Raw genomic sequence first — 17,598 nt, forward strand, 5'->3', positions numbered from 1 at the left:
TTTTTAATTAAAACTTAGAGCATGAGTTCATTTTTATTGATATCTAACTATCTATATCTATCTGTTCGTCTGTCTACGAGCATAAATAATATTGCTATATCTATGATGACATCTGCGATATGTAAGTCCAATTTGCCCGTAGAAATGGGAACTTCGTCCTAATGTTTCCATGGGCACTTCTTGCATAATAGTATTGCCCCCATGCTTTTCTTTCGAGTAATATCTTCAATAATAGTAACCGGAAAAAAAATCTTCTATTATAAAGAAAAAAAAGTGAGAATTGGAATAAATCAGTCCTTGCACAAGCACGTCTTTTCTGAAGGGCATTGCTGATCAAAGAAATCCTGTGTCTGCATTTCGTTAATTAATAATTTACGGGTGATTCATGTTTTAGTTGATCGAACCAAATCAAACACGATATCTATACTCGTTTCCAAATTAGGAGGTTGAATCATAATGTCCAGAAAGGCAATCAGTCCTAGATTATTGATTTTCTTGGCCAAAAAATCCAAGTTATACCTACTTGCCCAATTGACGGGACATATGTATTTGGACATGCCAAATATTGCCGTCTGCTTGCCAACATATTCGACGCTACAGTTTCATTCAAAGCATTCGGCCTGATATAACATAAAATAATTAATAATTCGAGTCAATGTATACATAAATCTAACATGTTCTTATATATGTGTGTATATATGTATGTAAATACATGACAAATTTTATATAATGCCATAGAGACTATGTCATGAATTATAATGCCATAGAGAATATAGAAAGATAATGTCTGTGATGATCAGTTGGTCGGAGTCAAGGGAGTTCGAGATATTTTCTGTATAGAACAATCCAAAACTTACATAGACAACATAAACTTTTTAATATTTTATTTTTTTGGGTGTGTAATGGATGATATTAGAAAGTTTATTGGACCACAATTAATCTAAATTCGAGCCGAATCGGTCCATTAAAAAATAAAACTCTTCCAATTACGGATAGTCTAATTCAACTATTTAATTTATAAGCTAAGCTGATGGGAGAAAAAAATGCAAATTAAAAAAAAAAATACCTTCTAAATGTAAACTGCCGAATTAATTTGTTATGTGAGAGATTATTTTGGTATAAAACATTAAATAAGACTTCCCACCGGAAAGGAAGGTTATAAATTGTGAATATTATAACTTTCCATAGATAGAGAGGAAGGAAGAAGACTGGAGAGAAGAAACCAAAAAGAAAGCAAAAACCAAAATCTCAGTCCTTCCTCCTCAAAATGGAATTAGAACTGCAACATGCATCAAGTTTCAGGAGCAATCGTTCGGATACAGAAAGGTCTCTGCCAGCTGAAGGGAGGGTGGACGATGAAGTCGAGTTACAGTGGGCCGCGATCGAGCGGCTGCCCACTTTCCGCAGGCTCCGGACGTCCCTGTTCGATGATGGGAAGGTGTCAGGCAGCCAGAACAATCCGGATGTGGCAGGGAAGAGGGTTATGGATGTCACGAAGCTCGGGGGCATTGAGCGGCATATGTTCGTCGAGAACCTGTTGAAGAGGGTCGAGGATGACAACCTCAGGCTCCTCCAGAAGCTCAAGGAGAGAATCGACAGGCAAGAGAAACTGATGACCTTCAACATTATAGCTTGCCAAATAAAAACTTAAATTTGCATGAACATGTGCTTCGTGACTATATCCTTTTACGAGAATCAACATGCAAGAGAATCGACTTCTACCTTTGTTTCCTACTTCTAAACATCATATGCAGGGTCGGTCGCGAATGGACAATAATTTGCTGAATCCTCTACAGGTTGCATATGAACGTAATTTTATATTTCTTTTCAAATGAAACAATTTGATAATTCATTTTCAGGGTTTCGTTTAACGCAAATTCAAATTGGAAAGATATGTTCCTATGGCAAAATATATTTCGTAGAAACCAGATGGATTAAGTTGATACAATGAAATATAAATCTTAATGACTAATAAAGGGACACGGATAATCCTAATGAATATTGAACCTGTAACCTCTTGGTTGTTAGGCGGGGACGTGCACTACCGCGTTACACCCTCTTTGATTACATCATATCTTCTTTATCATTGGAGGATGATGATTCCGATAACAATAAATGAATAATGCGTTTGAGTTTACAAGCTAGCTTTAAATGCCCACTCAAATTCAACTGATCCTCGTTATTTGGACCAAACTCCATTGACCCGGAAAAGGATATCATGTGAATGTCAATTATCATGTCGGAAAGGGCAGTCGTAATATGACACATCAGCTCAATATAACCACCACGTTCGAGCCTCCTTAGGGTAAGTTACATCCGAACCTTCTTGGGGAAAGATGCAATTCTCCTCAGTGTTGATGCAGTTCGATTTATCTTTTTAACCTTGTCTGTTCGCTTCGACCAATGACCGGATGAGATCGATCAATGTGTGCAGGGTAGGTGTGAACTTAGGGGCAGTGGAAGTAAGGTACATGGATTTGACCATAGAGGCGGAGTATGAAGTGGTCCATGGCAAGCCTCTCCCAACTCTATGGAACACTCTCAAAAGCATCTTCTCTGTGAGAAAGATTTCAATTGAACTTTTATGTTTATATGGTGACACGCCTATATTCCTGAAAAAAATTGGAAGGATATACTTCATTTTTCACATATGAAATTATAAATACGGGATTCGGGAAACTATTACCTTGCCATAGGCGTCAACTGTTCTGTGTTCGATGAACAGATCCGGAGAAGCATTGGCTGCAAAAATCCAGCAGACAAGATAAGCATTCTTAAGGGCATAAGTGGGCTCCTCAAGCCTTCAAGGTAGCCATGTAAATTTTAGTATTACCGTTAACAAAAGAAAAAAAGAAAAGAAAAGAAAAAAGGTCCAAAAATTTCCGTTAGAAATAATTATTTGTCATTTAAAATGGATGCAGGATGACACTGTTGCTTGGACCTCCAGGATGCGGGAAGACCACATTCTTGAAGGCACTGGCAGCGAAATCTGACCAATCTCTCAAGGTAACTAATACAAATCCGAAAATAATTAAGTGAATAAGGTGTACCTTTGAGATTTTAAATGTATAGAAAATTTCAGGTGACCGGGGAAATATCGTACAATGGGTACGGGCTGAACGAGTTTGTGCCACAGAAGACATCAGCTTACATTAGTCAGGACGATCTTCACATCTCTGAGATGACTGTCAGGGAGACGCTCGACTTTGCTGCTCGTTGTCAAGGGGTTGGGAAATGGGCAGGTACTCAGAGTTCTGCCTCCTAGCCTCAGTCAGGTTGTTGTAATTTACTTGCCATTGCCATGGCTGTGCATTTTACTGAAACCTGTGTTCTATTGAAGATATTATGAAGGAAATTAGTAAGAGGGAGAAGCAAGCGGGAATTTGCCCGGAGCCGGACATAGACACTTTCATGAAGGTTGATGTTGATCGAATAATTCCTAAACGTCCATGAAACTGTTGCATTCGTTCTTTTTGACTGCAGAAATTTGATGTTTCTGACGAAAGAGGATTTTCATTTTGGACAGGCAACGTCAGTGCAGGGATTGAAAAGAACACTGCAAACTGACTACATATTGAAGGTTACTATCTCTTTCTGCCAACATACGAACGGCGAAGTTTATAGTTTCATTGCCGCAACTGATGAATGCTTGCACAATCTGGTGTCTCCCGACAGATTCTTGGACTGGACATTTGTGCTGAAACTATAGTAGGAGATGCCATGAACAGAGGGATTTCGGGTGGGCAGAAGAAGAGGCTGACTACTGGTATGTCCGTCGAACTATGTGTGCCAGATATGCCTTTTAATAAGGAACCTGATGATGTTTTTGGTAATGGCAGGGGAAATGATAATTGGTCCGGCCAGGGTCTTATTCATGGATGAGATATCGAATGGCTTAGACAGCTCGACGACCTTTCAGATAATCACATGCCTCCAGCAGCTGGCCCATATAATGGGGTCCACGATCCTCGTCACGCTCCTTCAACCTTCTCCTGAGACATTTGACCTCTTTGACGAAGTGATCCTGATGGCTGAGGGGCACATCGTTTACCATGGACCCCGCGATAGCATCCTCGATTTCTTCGAGTGTTGTGGGTTTAAGTGCCCTCCGAGGAAAGGCATCGCCGACTTTCTCCAAGAAGCGGTCTCCAAGAAGGACCAAGCACAATATTGGCAATGTAGGGATGAGCCTCACGCTTACGTGACTGTGGAACAATTGGCAGAGAAATTTAAGGAATTTCCTGTCGGGAAAGATTTGAATGCAGAACTCATGATGCCGGTACACAGATCTGAGATCGGCAAAGATGCATTATCGTTTGATATTTACTCTTTGAAGAAGTGGGAGTTATTCAAAGCGTGCCTGGCCCGAGAATGGCTCCTCATGAAGCGAAACTCATTCGTTCACGTGTTCAAATCTGCTCAGGTGATCAATTTGATTTTTCCAAAGACTCTTTTAATGCCTTAACTAAGGAGGAAGAAAAGGATTGACTACATTCTTTACTCGTGCAGCTCGTGGTAGTTGGGGTGATGACTATGACTATTTTCATCCGCACAAGGATGAAGATTGACTTAGCACACGCAGATCTCTACATGGGTTCACTGTTTTACTCTCTTATTAGGCTTGTGGTTATTGGGATAGCAGAGCTCTCAATGACTGTTTCTCGACTTGGAGTATTCTACAAGCAACGAGACTTTTATTTCTATTCTGCATGGGCTTACTCGATACCTGCAGCCATCTTAAAGATCCCGTTCTCGATGTTAGATGCATTCCTGTGGACGGCTCTCACCTATTATGTCATCGGTTACAGTCCTGAACCTCAAAGGTCTGCTGTTTCCTTGTTTTTTTCGATGATGTCATGAGCGTAACTTTCAGGACTGACTATGATACGTCATGCAGGTTCTTTTGTCAGTTCTTTCTCATGTTCCTTGTGCACCAAGCATCCATATCGTTGTTCCGTGTGATTGCTGCCCTAGTCCCAAACCCGTCTGTTGCAGCAACTTATGCTCTTTTCTCTCTTTTAGTGATATTTCTATTTGGTGGCTTCGTGATCCCAAAACGTAATTCTTCTCGTACTTTGTGCTTCCTTTGAATCTTCGGGAAAGTATCCAAAAAAAAAATCTTACGGGTTTGTTTCTACAGCTTCTCTGCCTGATTGGTTGAAGTGGGGTTTCTGGATTTCTCCTCTTTCATATGCAGAAATTGCAGTTTCTGTCAATGAATTCCTAGCTCCAAGGTGGCAAAAGGTGAAAATCTCAATTGCATTATGAGGTTTTTTGTATCTTTCCCGAAGTTGAAATATATTCAAAGCTACGATCATTGCAGGTTTCATCTTCGAACATTACCATCGGACATCAAGTGCTTGGCAAGCTCGGTCTAGACTATAGTGCCTACTTTTACTGGATATCTCTGGGAGCCTTATTCGGGTTTTGGCTCATTTTCAACATCATTTTCACCTGTACATTAACATTTTCAAGGGGTAATTTGATCTTTCCTTGCTTTGAAACTGAAAAAGACATTTGAATGATGACACTAACATTTATCTACTCCACAAATGCAGCTCCGGGAAGATCTCGAACTTTAATCTCTCAAAATAAGCTCTCTCATAAGGATAGGAATATCGGAAAATCACCAAGAGGAAAACAAGTAATGCATCGCGCAGTTTCTAGAGAAGCAAACACATTTGGTAAGGGTTTAGCAAATGCTAGCATGAAACCTATAATCTGTAACAATCAATTTATTATCATAACACCTTTCCTTGGCATTCTAGGGATGGTTTTGCCTTTCGAGCCCGTAACACTTACATTCGAGAATGTGCACTACTTTGTCGATACTCCTAAGGTGACTTTCAATTAATTAATTGATATCTTTTAAGATCACGTCATACCAGTGCAAAGGTAAAAAATTATTTTTCTCTTCCTCCGCAACTTGCAGAAACTGAGGGAGCAAGGATTTCCTGAGAAAAGATTACAGCTTCTTCGAGATATTACAGGAGCCTTTAGGCCTGGTGTCCTCACGGCTTTAATGGGCGTAAGTGGAGCAGGGAAGACGACTCTAATGGACGTCCTCTCGGGGAGGAAAACTGGTGGCATTATTGAAGGGGATATAAGGGTAGGGGGGTACCCTAAAGTGCAAGCAGCTTATGCCAGAATTTTGGGTTATTGTGAGCAGACCGACATTCATTCCCCACAAATTACAGTAGGAGAATCAGTGGTATACTCTGCTTGGTTACGATTGCCACCTCAAATCGACCAGCACACAAGAGACGTAAGATCTCCTGGAGTTGGACCTAGTCATTCGATTTTATTTGTTTACTGTTATGTGATCTAAAAATACTGTTTTCCTTAAGGACCAACAAATGAAATTGATCAAATGGATTTCAAATGAGCGGGCACAAAGACTCAAACGGACTCGATATCGTATAAAATTCTGTAGGGATATTGTTTGTTTATATCTTAATAGCATAATGGTAACTCTTATATGTATTTAGGAATTTGTGGCTGAAGTCCTTCATATGATGGAGCTCGACAACATAAAGGATGCACTAGTAGGCATCCCGACGTTAGGCGGTATATCAATCGAACAGCGTAAACGGCTCACAATAGCAGTGGAGCTTGTCTCTAACCCATCGATAATATTCATGGACGAGCCTACTTCAGGACTAGATGCTCGGGCCGCAGCAATAGTGATGCGGGTTGTGAAGAATATCGTTCGCACGGGAAGGACAGTTGTTTGCACTATTCATCAGCCCAGTATCGACATATTTGAGGCATTCGATGAGGTAACTCACACTGCTATTTCAATTATATTGTCTTTCTTTCGAGTAAATTTTTGCGTTTCGGCTTATTGAGTTACTACATGTTGTGCAGTTGATTCTGATGAAAAGAGGAGGTCAGATGGTATATGCAGGAGAGCTAGGCCAACATTCAAGCAAGCTTATAGAGTACTTCGAGGTATGCCAGCAGCTTTCTTTCGCTCGTAATATGCATGGAACTTCCAAGAAAGAGAGCAATAAATTCTCATCTACAGAGTATCCCTGGAGTGCCACAAATTAAGGAGAACCACAATCCCGCTACATGGATGCTCGAAGTCTCGACTCCCTCAGTTGAAGCTAAACTCAGCATAGATTACAGCATCCTTTACAAAGAATCTCATCTATACGAGTAAGAATGAGCCTTCCAGCAAAAATTTACTTCTTCTGCTGGAAGTGAGAACAATCAAAAGAACTGATGCACGCATTTTGCAATATTTATGTAGGAAAAACATAAAAATGGTTAAGCAGCTGAGCAAACCGGTGACCGGTTCGAGAGAACTACGGTTCTCATCCAAGTTTCCGCAAAACCAGTACGAGCAATTCAAAGCATGTCTATGGAAGCAGCACCTGTCGTATTGGAGAAGTCCCAAGTACAACTTGGTTCGGCTCTCGTTTATCGCCGCTTCTTCCTTGTTATTTGGATTGCTTCTTTGGCAAAAGGGGCAGAACATGTAAGTACTTCTAGATCAACCATTCCAAACTCAAGAAAACCGAACATCTTGCCTCTTCCTCGTACTTGATGGTTTATCATGAATTTTTCTCTTGAAGAAATGGGGAGCAAGATCTGTTCAATATACTGGGCGGGATGTACATCTTCGTGCAATTCACGGGAATAGGCAACTGCTCCTCTGTTTTGCCATTCGTAGCCAGGGAACGAACAATCATGTACAGAGAAAAGTTCGCAGGGATGTATTCCTCGTGGGCTTATTCCCTTGCTCAGGTCTATAAAAATCCCACCATTCCATCAAGAAATTAATCAATGTTCAGGAATCAGCTCTATCAGCAGGCCCTTTCTTTTGCAATACTTAATAAGGTCTCTCATGGCCCAATTATTATTCCAGCGTTCTCTACCATAGAATTCGGCCTTCGGGGTAAACCCGGCGGATTCTATGAGGAAGGCGGCGCAAAGGAGGCTCGAGGGCTTGTTAAGGAAGGCTATCCTATACTTTTTAACTACTGCAATGCATTGTAGGTGGCCATTGAAATCCCATACATACTCATCGAAGCAGTGTTGTTCGTGGCTATCACATACCCTGCGGTTGGATTCTATTGGTCATTCCAAAAGGTGTTCTTGTACTTCTATACTATGTTCTGTACTCTGTTGTACTTCAACTACTTCGGCATGATGATCGTCTCACTGACTCCGACCTACCAAGTGGCTTCGATTTTTGCGAGTTTCTGGTACACCATGTTGAATCTCTTCTCGGGATACATCATACCAGGACCTGTAAGTCTCAACCTTAACACCTCCTTGCTCCCACGAACCTGTGCTCCTATTTTCTTGTGCCTTTGCCCAAAGAAACCTAGATCTCAACTCTAAGCGTCAAATATTGATACATTTGCTGCAGGTTTAAGAGCATTAGAAATTGGGCCTGACAGCAAAACGTTTTCGACTCCTGCAAATTTATTTATCGGAACATTTCAAATACCTGAATTTGTGTATGTGCTTTCATTTCAGAACATCCCGAAATGGTGGGTTTGGTGTTACTGGATCTGCCCCACGGCTTGGTCCCTCAGAGGCCTCCTCACTTCGCAATACGGAGACATTACTGAGGAGATAATAGTAGATGGAGAGCTCACAACAATCGGCGAGTACTTGAAAAGTTATTATGGCTACAAGTAAAATGATTTGGGGCTCATATCTGCTATTCTCTTGGCGATTCCGCTGGTTTTCGCAATTATATTTGCATTTTGCATAGCAAAGCTCAACTTTCAGAAGAGATGAGGAAGCATTTGTCCCTTACATGCATTGTATAGTTTCCGGTTTATTATGTTATTATGGAAGTTTGTGATACACACCGGAAGTTTATAGAAAAGGCTCACAGGGAGGCAATTTCAACTTTTTGAAAGTTTTGGGGTCAAAAATTAACAGGACAAAAGTTTGAAGGGCTATCGAGTTATTTTAGTGAAAAGGAGGATAAATGTAATAAATTAAACAAATTATTTTTTGTAACACGTAATGCCTATTTCCCCCCTTTGTCATGTAAAAGTACAAATTGAGCCAACTGCTAACATATAGTAAAAAGTTTTATCAAAATATATCTATAACCTATGTATTATAGATATATAGATTAATTTTAAATAACACTATTGATAAAAATGTACGAAAAGGCGTTTGCATGTCTCGACCAAATCTCTCCTATTAGAGGCGTCATGGCTGATTTGAACCGCGATAACAACAGGAAGCTAGCCACCAACATTGGAGGAGAATCAAGCTTGCCTTTGCATGAATTGGACAGGAACAAAAATAGATGTTATTACTCGGGCCATTTCCTAGGCGGGGCATATGAGGAGCCCCAGGGCGGGCTTAACAACTTGTTCGGGGGACCCAACATTGTCCGGGTAGAGAGGCGAGTCGACGACCCCTCTAGGTTCACATTACCTATCCCTACCTACGGGGATCTCCTCCGCACCATGCGTCATGAGGCCAAGTTCATGGTGGAAGCATTCAAGCGTCACAGAGAAGAGCCGGCGTGGACCGGGGCTACCAAGATTGAAATTTTATAGTGTACACTATTCATCAACCTAGTATTGACATATCAATCGAGGCATTTTACGAGGAAAGTCACTCCACTAATTCAATTATAAGATCTTGCTTTCAAGTAAATACTCACGTTTCGACTTGTTGTGTTACTTGACATATTGTGCAGTCGATTCTGATGAAAAGAGGAGATCAGATGATATATGCAGGAGAGCTAGGCCGACATGCAAGCAAGCTTATGGGAACAACATCCTTTAGAGTGAATCTCGTCTATGTAAGAATAAGCCTTTAGTGAAGATTTACATCTATCTTCCGCTCGAAAGATGAACAATTGAAAGCACTGATACGCACTTTTAATATTTACATAGACAAAACATACAGTTGGTAACATAGTTGAGCACACCGGCGATTGGCTCGAAAGAACTACGAGTCTCATCCAAGTTTCCACTGTACAAGTGGGAAACATTTCAAAGCACGTCTGTGGAAGCCCCATATAAAATTTGTTTCTGCTCTCGTTTTATTACCGCTTCTTCCTTTCTATTTGGAGTACTTCTTTGGCAGAAGGGACAGAACATGTAAGCACTACTAAATCAATCGCCATAGACTCAAAAAAATCGAACATATCTTGCCTCTTCCTCTTATCTGATGGTTTTGCCATGAATTTTTGCCTCGAAGAAATGGGGATCAGGATGTATTCAATATTCTGTAAGCGATGTCCATAATCGCGCAATTCACGGGAAGAGGCAACTGCTCCTCCGTTATGCCATCAATATATATCAATCAATATGCAAGATTTCACCAAACTTGTAACTATTTCAATGCATTGCTTAAGGTCCATTTAATATTTTTTCACTCAACTCCATTTTATTTTTTCTTTAATTCAACAACATAATAATTACTTCTTTCCTTTTTCTTCATTTTTTTTTTATCTTTAATACCCCCATTTACTCTTATTCCTGAGATCTCAAGTACCTAAAATTGTGTGTATATATATTTTTTTGTTGAGGAATTCTAATATGACATCAAGTTATGGTGACACACTTGATACATCAGTTCAAGTATTTAGTATTTCGGTTTAAGTATTTACTAATTTTACTATTTGTGATGAACTATATCAAATACTACGCGCTTGAATTAAGATACTAAATACTTAAACTGAAAATAAAAAGTAATAAACACTTGTACTAATTACGATTATTAAAAGTACTAGATGCTTAAACTGAAAGTATTAATATATATTACCGTGATTTTGAATCATGCTGGAAATATATATTTTTTTTTATTTCAGGATTTCCTGAAAATGGTGGGTATTGTTTTATTGGATATGCCCCCAGCGTGGTCTTTTTGAGGGCTTCTCACTTCACAATACGGAAACATAGTTGAGGAGAGCGCAGAACCATTGGAGGGTTCCTGGAAAGGTTGTACTGGTACAAGTACGGCGAGTTAGGGCAAGTACGCGTTGTTCTTCTGGCGATTCCACCGGTTTTCGCAGCCGTCTTTGTAGTAGCTCTCTCTATGCTTAATTTCCAGAGGCAATAGACTCTTCGTATAGAAGTTCAAGAGACACTGTCAGTAGGATAGATCTATTTTATTCGATGTTCATCCTAGTACTCGAAATTCAATAGGCCAACAACTAATCCAGTCAAGCCGAATCAGCTCACTAAATGGTAAACTTATTCTATCGGGAATTTTCTTAATTGATAAGACTCTAATCCGAAATCTTGTATAAAGGAAATAAGTGTCGAATCGCTTGAACTCACGTTATGTTTATTGATTGAAGTTTGTGAGACGCGTGGAATTTATGAATGGACTCACAGGGAGGAAATTTCTCATTTTTTGAAAGTTCTGGGTTTGAAAGTTGAGTGAAAAATTTGAAGGGCCGACAAGTTATTTGCGTGTCCGAAGAGAATTTCGTTCTTTTCCTCGTGAGACTGGAAACGGTATAATTTGATTCGAATCCCAACGGCACCGCCATGTCGGATGGTCATTATTCCGAAACTAACCCCGCGGCAACGCCATCCAGAGCGATACGTTCAGGGCTATAACCGTCATTTTGGAGGCTTCCCACGCACTATAAGCCAGTGTCCGCTCTCTCACTGGACCGAGCCTCGAGTAGCCTCCCCTCCGTCGATTGAGAGGTTTAGGGTTTCAGGAGAAGTCGGAGGCGTCCGATCGATGATATCCCGTCGTACGTCCCGTCGATGATACTCCGTCGTACGTCCGGTAGATAAGTGAGGGCCACCATGGTCGGAGATTATGCCGCGCCGGCGTCGTCCTCACCGGGAACGGCGGAGGCGCAGTACTCGTCGGCCAAGACGTCGGTGTGGTGGGACATAGAGAATTGCCAGGTCCCTATGGGCTGTGACCCCCATGCTATTGCGAGGAACATCAGCTCCGCCCTTGTTAAGATGAATTACTGCGGGCCCGTCTCAATCTCTGCCTATGGCGATACCAATCGGATCCCCAATTCTGTACAGAAGGCGCTCTCCAGCACCGGAATCGCACTCAACCACGTTCCCGCCGGTAATTACCGAAGCTTTCTTTACTTTTGGCACTTCACCTGCCCACCATAGTCTCGTGGTTCCCAAGAAAGTTTTGCCGCCTTTAAGAAGAATTTTGATTATACGTAGTGAAATGCTGTAAAATCTATTCGGATGCGTTCTATATACTGCGTAGATTACTTAAAAGTTGATCTTTTACTTGAATGGGTAGCCCGATTTTTCGATACAGCCTGGATTTGGGAGAAAAAAAGATGAAGATGGGGATGTTGATTCCTCAATGTTCATGACAAACTGACTTGAACAGAACAGGTACTGTGTTTTGGATTAAGCCCAATAGAGTTTCTTGTACTGGGTCATTTCAAATGATTTCGAGAGTATCCCATCAATTTGAGATTTTATTGGCGCTTGTGAAACGGTGGAGGTGATGGCCGTGTATCACTCCCTCTGCAAATCTTTACTTTGTTTCGACCATTTAAATATGATCATTTGAGGGGGAAATAGTATTTGCTTTAGGCCCTGTGCATGCATTATACTCTTTTTTCTGTTTTCAAAGGTTTCCGTTTATGTTGAAGGGCAAGAATAATGTACGTGGATATTGTAACATGGACTTTCTAATGGTGTATAGGTGTGAAGGATGCGAGCGACAAGAAGATTCTAGTTGATATGCTGTTCTGGGCAGTGGACAATCCTGCTCCTGCAAATTATCTGCTTATATCTGGCGATAGGGATTTTTCGAATGCCCTCCATCAGCTGCGCATGCGGAGATATAACATACTTTTAGCACAGCCGCTTAAGGTATCTGCACCACTTGTAGCTGCAGCTAAGAGTGTGTGGTTGTGGACAAGCCTTTCAGCTGGAGGAACCCCCCTTTCAAGCGGGGAAACAGCACAACTTGTTAACAGTAACTACTCTTTTAGTGGCGTAACGTCACAGAACACAAATTATGAAGCTATCTCTTTTGCCGGCGCTGGGACTGTCAGTACAGATAACATCTCTTCAGTTGGCCAATGCACTTTCAGTGATGGAATGTCTGCTGACGATACATATAAGGGAGATGGAATATACATCTCCAAAACTGCAACTCAGCCCCACATAAATACAGCTGTCAGTCTACCAGTCATGATGGAAGATACTTATAACAATGGTAAATTTCAAAAGTATGAAGGCGTGCAAGAAAAGCAGTTCAAGAAAGCACCCCATGAGTTTTTTCCTGGTGCTACTGAGCCTGTAGTCACTGCCAATGGACCCATCTCATTTTCAGGTAATCCCAATTCTTCCGGGACTGTTGGCTATCCTCAAAATTATTACGCCCATCAAGCAAGGCCAAGTAATGGCTCTATGCGACCTCCATCTGCTCCTGAAATCTCTGTTCGGCCTAGTCCTGTGAATTTTGAATATCGTCCATTTGCTCCTGATTATTCTGCCAGGCCTATACCAGCTAACTATGAATGTCGTCCATTTGCTCCCAATAACCCCTCTAGGCCTAATTTTGTAAACCAGGAATATCGTCCATTTTCTCCTAGGCCTGACAATGGTAATCTAAGATATCCTTCTGTACCGACAATGAACATGCCCAATATTGGCAAGGTTAATCAGTCTGTACACTCGCCCAATGCTCGGAAGTCTCTTAACTTCCAGCAACCTAATGGAGAGCAGAATGGATCAACATTTGTTGAAACTAGCAACTCCATTGGCTATAATAAACCACACAAGGGCCGTGGATCAGGTGGCCAACGACTTCAGCGAGCTACTTCTTACAATGGGTATCCCGGTGTTCCTGAATTGTCTTCTTCTCCTCCACGGGCTGTCATCACTACTGTCTCCGGTAATGGTACCTGGGGTTCTCAAGGCCCCCTTCCTGAGCATGCACAGGGCCTCATCGGGGTGATCTTACTGGCGCTGAACACTTTGAAGGAAGAGGAAATTATCCCTACTGAATCAAACATCACTGATTGCATACATTGTCATTATGGAGAATCTAAATACCAGAATGTTGATGTGAAGAAGGCCTTGGATATTGCTCTTGAGCAGCAGATGGTGGTGACGCAAAATTTAGGCGTGATAACATTGTACATCGGTCGGAATGAAAAACTATGGAAATGTGTCAATCCTATTAGTGTTGAGCCGAATATGTTCCCGCAGGCTACATGGGACCGAATAGAGAACTTCTTATCTTCTTCAGCTGGGAAATCGGCCGTGTATGCCTCTAAATGCAGGTTAGTCTACGTTCTGATTCCTTCGCATGCTTTGATTGTGTCCAATTATACCATTCAACTGCCAATTATGTTGTGTGCATTAAATTGGATTTTTATATATATTTCCCCCACAGGTATGAGGCAGCTCTGATTCTCCAGAAGCTGTGCATACCGGAGCTTACGATGGGCCACGTGCTTCAAATATTGAACATAATATGCACTGTGAAGAGGTGGATTGTTCCTCATAAGACAGGATGGCAGCCCATCAGTATTACCCTTGAGGAGTCTACGACATACTGATAGTACTGCTGGGACATGAACTTGTCGAGTGGAATTACGGTTAGTATCTTTGAGAAAAGCTGAGAATTTGTAAAGCTAGTATTTCTTCCCCCATTTCCAGTTTGATTTCTTGTTTTCTTGAAATACTTGGTCTGAGGATCTCAACGGAGGAAGGAAAAGTCTAAGGTGAATGTGCCGCTCTTTTGACTTCTGCTTTTTGGTCTTCTCTGCTGTGAGTGCCAATGAAAGTGTTAGGGATATGAGCTTTTTGACTTCTGCTTTTTGGTCTTCTCTGCTGTGAATGCCAATGAAAGTGTTAGGGAGATGAGCAGTAGATCCTGCTTTTGCTGTGTGATGGATTGCGAGTGGTATAGAAACAAACGGAATTATTGCTAATTCATCAGAATGTACAAGTATAAAGTTAAGTAGATTTTGATGTGCCGAAGATGCTGATATATCCTTATGTTCCTTCTGGCATTTCTTCTGTACACTGGATGTGGTTTCTCAAGTATTATGTAACATTAATTTCTTCTGTACGAGGTAGCGACTCAGGAGTGCAATCGGTAATTACAATAGCTTACAATTCATGGCGAAATGAAGAGAGTTGAGCCAAAAATGCAGGGCGAGAGGAGGAAGAAACTCTTACGTATTATTTCAAGTTTCAACAAGAAGAGTCGTCGTTTACAATTTACAACCATTAAATGATAATTACACTCGATGTATATACTCTGCCTCCTCGCAATAGTTCCTCTAAATGATCCTGCACAGACAGCACTCTATCTAAAATCCAGTCCGTCCATGTAACTCATCAAGATCAAACTTTGGCTTGGTGTTCCAGTATTATGGAAGAAATGGGTTGTGAGAAGGATAGTCCTCCCTCTGCTTTTTGTATGCCCTAGAAAAGAAAATAGTGAGGTAAACTGAGAGACATCTCGAACATGTTTTGTCACAATTAGCAAGTCATTCTACACACCTGGAAGCATTAAATCCTCCAAGTCCAATTGTTCCGAGTATGATGAAGAGGAATGGAATACCTATGAGCGCGCGGTTTCCTCGTCCTCCATGCGTCCTAGGGACTCCAGTTCTCACGACTCGTGAATATGTAGCTGATGAAAGCAGATTACATTAGTAAGTGTTTGAGCAGGCATGCTCGTGTCTGTATGCGAGTGAGAGAGAAGGGGAGAGCGGATGGGCACCTGTACTTGAACCATCTCCTCTCGAGCCTGCAACAGAATTACCTGAAAAACATCATTATTTGAATTCCTTTTTACAATTGTCAGTGTTCTGATCATGTTTTGCAAACTTGCACTTGGTTATGACTAAAATATGTACCAATTTTAGTTGGCATGTAAATAGCTATTCCGTCTCAGCGAGAACAGCAGATTGGGCAGAAAATATAAACTTTGGAAAGGTAGAATCTGGAAAGATGCGGCATCAAAGGATAAAACTAGGAGGCCCAAACATGTGAAAGCTAAAGCTTAACCCAAATAACAGCACAAATCAGAAATCAAAGATAGGATACAGGTGAAGACGTTTTCTGAGATACTGTAGGTGAAGGCACAAGAAAAGTTGGGAAAATGAAGGGTAAAAGAGCATAGAATGATAGAGCGTGAAGAGCATTAGTTGATGAGCACAACTTGGGGAGAAGGCAACATGGGGTTAAAAATTGCAAATCCAGGAGAAACAAAAATGATATAAACAGAATAAGCAAGCAACAGTGGTCCAGAAAGATCGTCACTTGCAATTTCAACAGATACAAGGAAACTTTTATGTGCTTCTGAGTGCAAATACGGCCAGTGGAAATCTGCATTCACTGGTTGATTGCAAATGAAAAGTTGGCAGCCACGATATTTGGTCCATCTGGTGGAAGTTGCAAACCACGGAGGGGAACGTGGAACTGATTCAATATGAGCTGAAAGCTGAAAGGGTGAAGCGAGAAATTACCGGAAAGCAGGCAACTATAAGCTTCCGAGATCTGCAAACAACAGAAGTACCCCAGTTGTGACATAAATTGAACTCCTTTATATATAAAATGAAAACAGTTGCCATTGGCATGTGATGTGATCACACATTAGTATTAAAGAGAAATGAAACAAAACTTCGGAAAAGGACCCCTCCTCAGCTCACTTACACGTTTAAATCTGGACTCGGCTTTCAGCTTTTCATTGACTGGAAACAGATCGGGATGAGACTCCCATACCTTCTTCTTGAAGGCTGCCTTGACCTGATAATCATGAATCCATAGACACAATTAAGCCCTACACAATAGCTTCTCACTGAAGCCAAGAATCCGGAAGATAGACGGAGGCTAAATCCGAGAGACCGCGACTCAAAGGTTAGCCCTTTTCGGCTCACTACACACAAACACATATTTCTATGATCACAGTAAGAAATCAGCCGGTACAGCAACCTCAATAAACTCCACAATCCATCCAATTTACAGTGCAACGAGCTCGGAATCAACGATACTGCTTCTCATCACTCATAATTGAGCTCAGCAAGATTCGAGAGCGATTCCCATTACGGGACGTCTATCTCCATTATCATACGAATTCAGACCGATTAATGGATCCAGTGCGGATGAAAGAGAGTACCTGAGAAGGAGTTGGGCGGGAATTGTGAGGGAAACCCAGCAGGACCCTCGCTTCATCCCCCCTCATCTCTCTCTCTCTCTCCCTCTCTCTCCCCCTCTCTCCCTCTCTCCTCAGTCCTCTGGCTTCTTCTTCTTCTTGTTCTTTTAATTTTTCTTGAAAATATAAAATATGGAAATAGAACATATATATGACATCATATATCACCATGACGTGGTTTCATCCTATAAATTCCCAGAAACTATATATATATATTCACACGTGCGCTTCGATTAATTATGATTCCATTTTGTTAACGAGAGACGATCCATATTTTAAATTTCAGACACATTACACACACACACACACACACACACACATATATATATATATATATCAATGTATGAGTATCGTCATTCGTCAATTAGATAAATAGAGAAGTTCATAATTTCTTTGAACGAATTATAGAATAAACAACCGACGTAAGTTCTCATTGGCCATTCTATCGAGTTCTTCCTTTATTCATGCTGCAACTATATA

General features: G+C 41.1%; 5 protein-coding genes across 11 annotated transcripts; 4 read left to right on the plus strand and 1 right to left on the minus strand.

Annotated features, from left to right (window-relative positions):
• The first annotated feature begins 1,221 nt into the window (after positions 1-1,221).
• LOC116195672 (ABC transporter G family member 37-like) lies at positions 1,222-1,726 on the plus strand. The gene has a single exon (XM_031524970.1). It carries the CDS (start codon positions 1,268-1,270, stop codon positions 1,649-1,651), a length of 384 nt encoding a protein of 127 aa, XP_031380830.1. The 5' UTR covers positions 1,222-1,267; the 3' UTR covers positions 1,652-1,726.
• Positions 1,727-1,791: 65 nt separating this feature from the next.
• LOC116195670 (pleiotropic drug resistance protein 3-like) lies at positions 1,792-8,976 on the plus strand. Its single transcript, XM_031524968.1, has 22 exons — positions 1,792-2,558; positions 2,726-2,808; positions 2,922-3,006; positions 3,083-3,242; positions 3,341-3,417; positions 3,527-3,580; positions 3,676-3,766; positions 3,840-4,423; positions 4,510-4,823; positions 4,898-5,058; positions 5,141-5,244; positions 5,324-5,477; positions 5,559-5,684; positions 5,769-5,839; positions 5,933-6,265; positions 6,489-6,779; positions 6,868-6,951; positions 7,028-7,161; positions 7,256-7,483; positions 7,581-7,752; positions 8,005-8,259; positions 8,491-8,976. The coding sequence occupies exons 1-22, from the start codon at positions 2,412-2,414 to the stop codon at positions 8,653-8,655; spliced, it is 3,873 nt and encodes a 1,290-aa protein (XP_031380828.1). The 5' UTR covers positions 1,792-2,411; the 3' UTR covers positions 8,656-8,976.
• A 209-nt stretch (positions 8,977-9,185) lies between these two features.
• Positions 9,186-9,539, plus strand: LOC116194040 (arginine decarboxylase-like). Its single transcript, XM_031522762.1, has one exon. The coding sequence runs from the start codon at positions 9,186-9,188 to the stop codon at positions 9,537-9,539; it is 354 nt and encodes a 117-aa protein (XP_031378622.1).
• Positions 9,540-11,603: 2,064 nt separating this feature from the next.
• LOC116196201 lies at positions 11,604-15,358 on the plus strand. 4 transcript variants are annotated; one of them, XM_031525810.1, is made up of 4 exons: positions 11,604-12,036; positions 12,640-14,230; positions 14,344-14,548; positions 15,033-15,358. In XM_031525810.1, exons 1-3 carry the CDS (start codon positions 11,757-11,759, stop codon positions 14,507-14,509), a joined length of 2,037 nt encoding a protein of 678 aa, XP_031381670.1. In that variant the 5' UTR covers positions 11,604-11,756; the 3' UTR covers positions 14,510-14,548; positions 15,033-15,358. The 4 variants fall into 4 exon arrangements, with proteins under 4 accessions (XP_031381670.1, XP_031381671.1, XP_031381669.1 ...); XM_031525811.1 differs by having other exon boundaries at positions 15,041-15,358; XM_031525812.1 differs by lacking the exon at positions 15,033-15,358 and adding an exon at positions 12,226-12,323 and having other exon boundaries at positions 11,889-12,036; positions 14,344-15,016.
• Positions 15,118-17,231, minus strand: LOC116196202 (dnaJ homolog subfamily B member 6-B). 4 transcript variants are annotated; one of them, XM_031525815.1, is made up of 6 exons: positions 17,083-17,231; positions 16,620-16,712; positions 16,433-16,463; positions 15,685-15,711; positions 15,523-15,594; positions 15,118-15,383 (listed from the first exon to the last, which is right to left on the minus strand). In XM_031525815.1, the coding sequence occupies exons 1-6, from the start codon at positions 17,146-17,148 to the stop codon at positions 15,265-15,267; spliced, it is 408 nt and encodes a 135-aa protein (XP_031381675.1). In that variant the 5' UTR covers positions 17,149-17,231; the 3' UTR covers positions 15,118-15,264. The 4 variants fall into 4 exon arrangements, with proteins under 4 accessions (XP_031381675.1, XP_031381676.1, XP_031381673.1 ...); XM_031525816.1 differs by having other exon boundaries at positions 15,462-15,594; XM_031525813.1 differs by having other exon boundaries at positions 15,685-15,726.
• Positions 17,232-17,598: the final 367 nt, after the last annotated feature.

Source organism: Punica granatum, chromosome 2, assembly GCF_007655135.1.
Source record: "Punica granatum isolate Tunisia-2019 chromosome 2, ASM765513v2, whole genome shotgun sequence".
Lineage (NCBI taxonomy): Eukaryota > Viridiplantae > Streptophyta > Magnoliopsida > Myrtales > Lythraceae > Punica > Punica granatum.

Bases quoted from the DNA above. Each gene is read 5' to 3' on its own strand.
- LOC116195672 (XM_031524970.1), top strand. From the start codon at position 1,268: ATGGAATTAGAACTGCAACATGCATCAAGTTTCAGGAGCAATCGTTCG.
- LOC116195670 (XM_031524968.1), top strand. From the start codon at position 2,412: ATGAGATCGATCAATGTGTGCAGGGTAGGTGTGAACTTAGGGGCAGTG. The intron at 2,559-2,725 runs GTGAGAAAGATT...TTCGATGAACAG, and splicing joins CTCTCAAAAGCATCTTCTCT to ATCCGGAGAAGCATTGGCTG. The intron at 4,824-4,897 runs GTCTGCTGTTTC...TACGTCATGCAG, and splicing joins TACAGTCCTGAACCTCAAAG to GTTCTTTTGTCAGTTCTTTC.
- LOC116194040 (XM_031522762.1), top strand. From the start codon at position 9,186: ATGGCTGATTTGAACCGCGATAACAACAGGAAGCTAGCCACCAACATT.
- LOC116196201 (XM_031525810.1), top strand. From the start codon at position 11,757: ATGGTCGGAGATTATGCCGCGCCGGCGTCGTCCTCACCGGGAACGGCG. The intron at 12,037-12,639 runs GTAATTACCGAA...AATGGTGTATAG, and splicing joins ACTCAACCACGTTCCCGCCG to GTGTGAAGGATGCGAGCGAC. The intron at 14,231-14,343 runs GTTAGTCTACGT...TTTCCCCCACAG, and splicing joins GTGTATGCCTCTAAATGCAG to GTATGAGGCAGCTCTGATTC.
- LOC116196202 (XM_031525813.1), bottom strand. From the start codon at position 17,148: ATGAGGGGGGATGAAGCGAGGGTCCTGCTGGGTTTCCCTCACAATTCC. The intron at 15,595-15,684 runs GTGCCCATCCGC...TGCTTTCATCAG, and splicing joins AGGAGATGGTTCAAGTACAG to CTACATATTCACGAGTCGTG. The intron at 15,384-15,522 runs GTATTCCATTCC...TTTCTTTTCTAG, and splicing joins AGGAAACCGCGCGCTCATAG to GGCATACAAAAAGCAGAGGG.